Here is a 5,019-nt window from a genome sequence, read left to right as displayed (position 1 = left end):
AATGATTAATAGGTCTTATAGTTGAAGTTGTTCTTTTAACATATAATGTAAAATTAAAATTTTCATGATGTTCCTTAAAAATAATCATTTAATTATATTATTGTTCATCTAAATAGTTATAAAGATATTTTCCAAATAATTCAAGAACGAACCATGTCATAGTAGACACAAAATTTGGCATTAGAAACATGGAACATAAATGGAAAACAAGCATGTACCTTAAAACATATTTTGGGCTTAAATTAGAATTCCAACAATAGAAATATAGATTAAAATTTTGTTCTTAATGATTTATCACCAACCTCTTCTTAGACATTTGAAATCATCAAAATCTATCTTGTACAAATCCTATAACCATGGTGTTTTGTGAAAGTACATTTCTTTAAGGTATTTTCTCAGACACTTCCTTATGTACCAATTTACCACTAAATGTGTTTTGTTAAGTGATTAGTATTACATGAGGTTCTGTGAAATACAAGTACAAGACTATGAAATGAGAATTTACTCGATTGTCGAACTCTTGCCAAAAGATAACAATGTAATTGCACACCAAGAATTAAAACCTCCCAATTATCCATGACAAATTTTATTGAATGCATCATATCATATACTTTACAACTCGAAAAGTAACTTTAAAGACATATTTTACATAACTATTACACACTAAAATCCTCCTATTGGAATTTCTCTAGCCGCTTAAGCGATTTTTTGTGTAATTGTTATATGCTCTATAAAGTATTCCCAAAAAAATAATAATATAAAATTTAAAAAAAATTTAAAAAAATTAAAATTAAAATTAAAACTAAAATTAAAAAAAATAAATTAAAAACTACTAATATTAAAAACAAATTAAAGATAATAATATGATCCAAAGTGTACGCAATGGGGAGGGAGGCAAGATAGTAATAATAATAATAATAATAATAATAATTTGACTAGTTTCTAATGATTGCGGCTAACCATCTTTTGAAGCCATTGATATAATTATCAACTTTTCATTAAAATAATAATAAAATTGTATATATTAATACGCTCAACGTGCAAACACACAGTTGTTATTGGGAACCAACATTTCTTTGTTCGAGATAAAAACTTTTCATCAGATATCTATGGATGATCCGTCAATCAAAGGGCTTGTGTTCAAGGTTAACTATTGCTTAATCATGATTACAAGGGTATAATTAATTAAAAACCTTTTATATTTAGAAATTAAATGGAGGATTTTTAAGGATGTTATTCACTCATTTTTATGTTTCCAATTTGCTATATTTAAATTTTCCAATGATATCATAGAGTTTCATATTGTATAGATATAAATTAGAAAATAAAATGTCTTTTAAATAATGGTAAAAGAAAATAAACTATATTTTTTTATGGAGCAAGTACGGCAGTTTAGTAAAGGCATAAAATTCACAAGCACACAGTCGAGTGAGGGCCTTCATAGAGTAGTTTTTGCCATCTGATACAAGGGCACAAGTCTATAGGCTGAAACCTCTTCAGCTAAGAGCCAAGGGCTAATGGGATTCCATTTCGCCAAATTCACTCAGGGCACAATCCCAGCCTCATCCCTTATGATGTTGAAGCCTTGAACTCAGCAAGACTTGATCCCTGGTGGGTTTATTTGGAACCATCCAACTTCACCAATAGACTTTCAAATAAATAATGTTTATTTCAAATAATTGGTATCTTCTTTCTTATGACATGTTCTATCATTTTTTCCTTTTTTTTAATATAATTATTCATCTTTACTTACAATTTAGGACACATTTGGATCTTGAATGATTCACCAATGTTTCCATGTTTATGTCCTCATATCTATAAGAATTTGTGATTGATTCATTAGTCCTTAATGTAATATCAATGTTTGGGAGAATGAATCCAATCATTAACTCTACTTTTTTAACTCTACTTTTTTACCTATTATAATAGCTCAAACTTCTTGTTGGGTTGTTTTAGCTAAGAGGTATTAGTGTTTAAAACTCTCCATCTACTCTACTTAGTTTTAGGCAAACCTTGAAGAAGTTTTCATGACTGCCAAGTATTTGATTAAGTCTACGAATAATAATAGCAACCAAGAAATCACGGAATCCTTATTGATAATCGAAAGCTTATAAGAAATTGATTTGGACAAAAAAAGAAATTCTAGTTATCTTTTGTGATCCTCGTCACTAAGAATCATCTCTACTAATAGTTGCTCGCATCTTACTATTTAAGGACTTTTTCCAAGTTCCTACCAAATTTATATTGATGCTAAAGTGAATTCATGATGTTGTTGCCAAGAAACTATGTGACCCTTATTGATAGAAATGTTAGTAATACCCACCAAAACCTCTTAATATTACAAAAACCCTAGAAACTTAAATTAATTATGCACCCTATTAATATATTCCTTCTTAAGATCAAAGCCCAAAAACTTTTTTTTTAACAAAATTCTTACCAAAAAACCACAACCCATCCATGAAAGCTCAAATACGATGTTCATTGTTTGAAAAGGATATCCTTTATCCTAATCAAAATCTATATTTTACTGTAAAAAAATTATTTTTGTTACAATGATTTTTTAAATTCTTTTTTACATTGATTCTCTAAAAATATCAATATTTGACCTAGCCCCCAAAACCTCCCCAAAAAAAAAAATTCCCCAACCGTACATTTCCTCATAAACTAATGTTAGCATACAATAAATGTGTTTTTATTCTTATAGAAAATGAAACCCCCCTTGTTAAACCAGTCGAATAGCCTTTGAGTCCAACCTCGATCAGAACAACAACTATACTAAAAAATAGTTTAGTCGACAATTTGGTCGACAAATATCATTAAAATAGTTTAGCAAAGGTTCAGTATACTAGCTCACGTTGAATGGAGCATTTTTCACATTGTAAAAAATTGTTTAGTCAACACTCCCCTCCTCAACTTGATAATATTAAAACAAAATCATTATCATTTATTGCTGTTTTATTTTTAGCCAGATGTAATCAAATTTCATCTCTGGACTTTGCACAATAATTTACAATAACAGAAAAACTGATCTCAGAAGAACCAAATTACATGATTTCTCTGAACATAATTGCATCTTCAAGTTTCAACTGCATTAGCTTGTAACCTTTTTTCTCAGATGATCAGCCCAGAAGAGGGACTGTTCTTCTTATTTGAGGCGATGATGCAGTGAACAAGTTGTCAATGATCTTCATCCATGAGAAATCAAAACTTCGGTTATGTAAAATCCAGCCATGGTACAATCTGATGTCTGAATAACCTTTTCTCAAACATGATAAGCACACTGATACAGAAGCACCGAGCAACAATTTGCCCACAAACTACTCACAAAAAAAAAAAAAACTTGAATTCTTGACATATTATATCGGATTTCCACAATCCATGATTCTAATATCTTTTTGGCGTTCTGAATTAGTTTGTGTATTAGTTTTTGAATAAACATTTCAGATCACACTCCATGATCCATTATCGAATGCTAGAAAACTAGAAGACATCTTTACAAAGCCATTGTTCCATTTGTAATTGAGTTTGCCTACAAAATCTCTGCTATAGTGTTCCCCACATTGGCCTGCACAGAGGATTCAATCCACCAAATAAGAAACATTGTAAACTACAATATTTTATCTACTCTCTATCTCAGAAAACATGTAGTTAACTATGACTTACATGATGCAGTCAGAAAAGGGGGTTATTGGGAATGGAACATTTGGGCCACAGAGAACTTGAACCTCCAACAGCTTTTCATTGAATAATCTCTGCTTCTCACCCTCAAACCCCTTCAGACAACCACAGATCTCATATTTTCTAACTGCAGAGTCACCAACAATTTGGTCCAGAGCAATAAAGCTCTTACAGCAAATGCTCTCAGCTCTCATAAAACTATCTCCTGACTGCAGAGCATTAAAACAGGGGTTCAGGATAGGCAACAATGCAGTGCACTGGTCTGAATATGAACCTGCAAACAGTCCCCAGAGAGTTAGCAACACAATGCCTGAGGCTGCCAATGGCTTTTGGGACACCATGATTAAACTTGCTTCCTCTGTTACAAATTAGCAATCCCGAATCTGAAGCAATGAGAAGAAATTTTGGGCAGATTGGATTATATGAGAAAAGATATACCCGTCTGAAGCAATGAGAAGAAATTTTGGGCAGATTGGACTATATGAGAAAAGATATACCCGTCTGAAGCAATGAGAAGAAGTTTTGGGCAGATTGGATTATATGAGAAAAGATATACCCTGAAGAAGTTTTGGGCAGATTGGATTATATGAGAAAAGATATACCCATCTGAAGCAATGAGAAGAAGTTTTGGGCAGATTGGATTATATGAGAAAAGATATACCCATCTGTGCTTGTAAAACAAATTCTAAGTCAATGGCCTTTAATAGCCCATGAGTTAATCCTGTGACCTAAGCAAGAATGAGTACCAGTATATATAATTGCAAACTAGTTTATAATTTTCCATGGGCAACAATACCCAAATGAGCATTCATATCCAATTCATTTCAAAATTTCCACGTTGGTCATATTTGATGGGCTGAATCATTTGATGAGGAGGATTTTGCTGTGAACTATTCAAAGTTTATTATAAAATATACAAAAAGTAGCATCTACTCAAGAGTAAACTACCAATCACGTAACAAGTTAGATTTCTAATGTGAAAGCCTGTGGATTAGCAGCAGAGACAGATTAGGAAAGCATGGAAACCACCAAATTATGCATTTGTTTACACTTTTAGCAATATGACTCTTCAACCAGAACTCATTTTCAGAGATGGTGGGGATTAAAGAAAGGCGTGTTGTAAGTTGTAACAGAATCAGAATCAGTCATTATTTTGTAGTTATGATGAGGACAATTTCATAATTGTTCTCAGTGGGATGTCTTCTTTCAGTGGATTGCCATACATTTCTTTGGGGAGGTTGTTCAATATATCAAACTGAGTTTGATCTGAACTTCTTCCTCAGTTCAGATCGTGTGACTCTTTTAGCATCAATGTTTCACTCAGTGATCCATCATTAGAAT

General features: G+C 31.9%; 1 protein-coding gene across 1 annotated transcript; it reads right to left on the bottom strand.

Annotated features, from left to right (window-relative positions):
• Positions 1 to 2,923: 2,923 nt before the first annotated feature.
• Positions 2,924 to 4,637, bottom strand: LOC131034084 (non-specific lipid-transfer protein). The gene is made up of 2 exons (XM_057965445.2): positions 3,664 to 4,637; positions 2,924 to 3,565 (listed from the first exon to the last, which is right to left on the bottom strand). The coding sequence occupies exons 1-2, from the start codon at positions 4,017 to 4,019 to the stop codon at positions 3,544 to 3,546; spliced, it is 378 nt and encodes a 125-aa protein (XP_057821428.1). The 5' UTR covers positions 4,020 to 4,637; the 3' UTR covers positions 2,924 to 3,543.
• Positions 4,638 to 5,019: the final 382 nt, after the last annotated feature.

Source organism: Cryptomeria japonica, chromosome 2, assembly GCF_030272615.1.
Source record: "Cryptomeria japonica chromosome 2, Sugi_1.0, whole genome shotgun sequence".
Classification (NCBI taxonomy): domain Eukaryota; kingdom Viridiplantae; phylum Streptophyta; class Pinopsida; order Cupressales; family Cupressaceae; genus Cryptomeria; species Cryptomeria japonica.
Note: the sequence above shows the minus strand (reverse complement) of the source record. Positions and strands in the feature narration are given on the sequence as shown.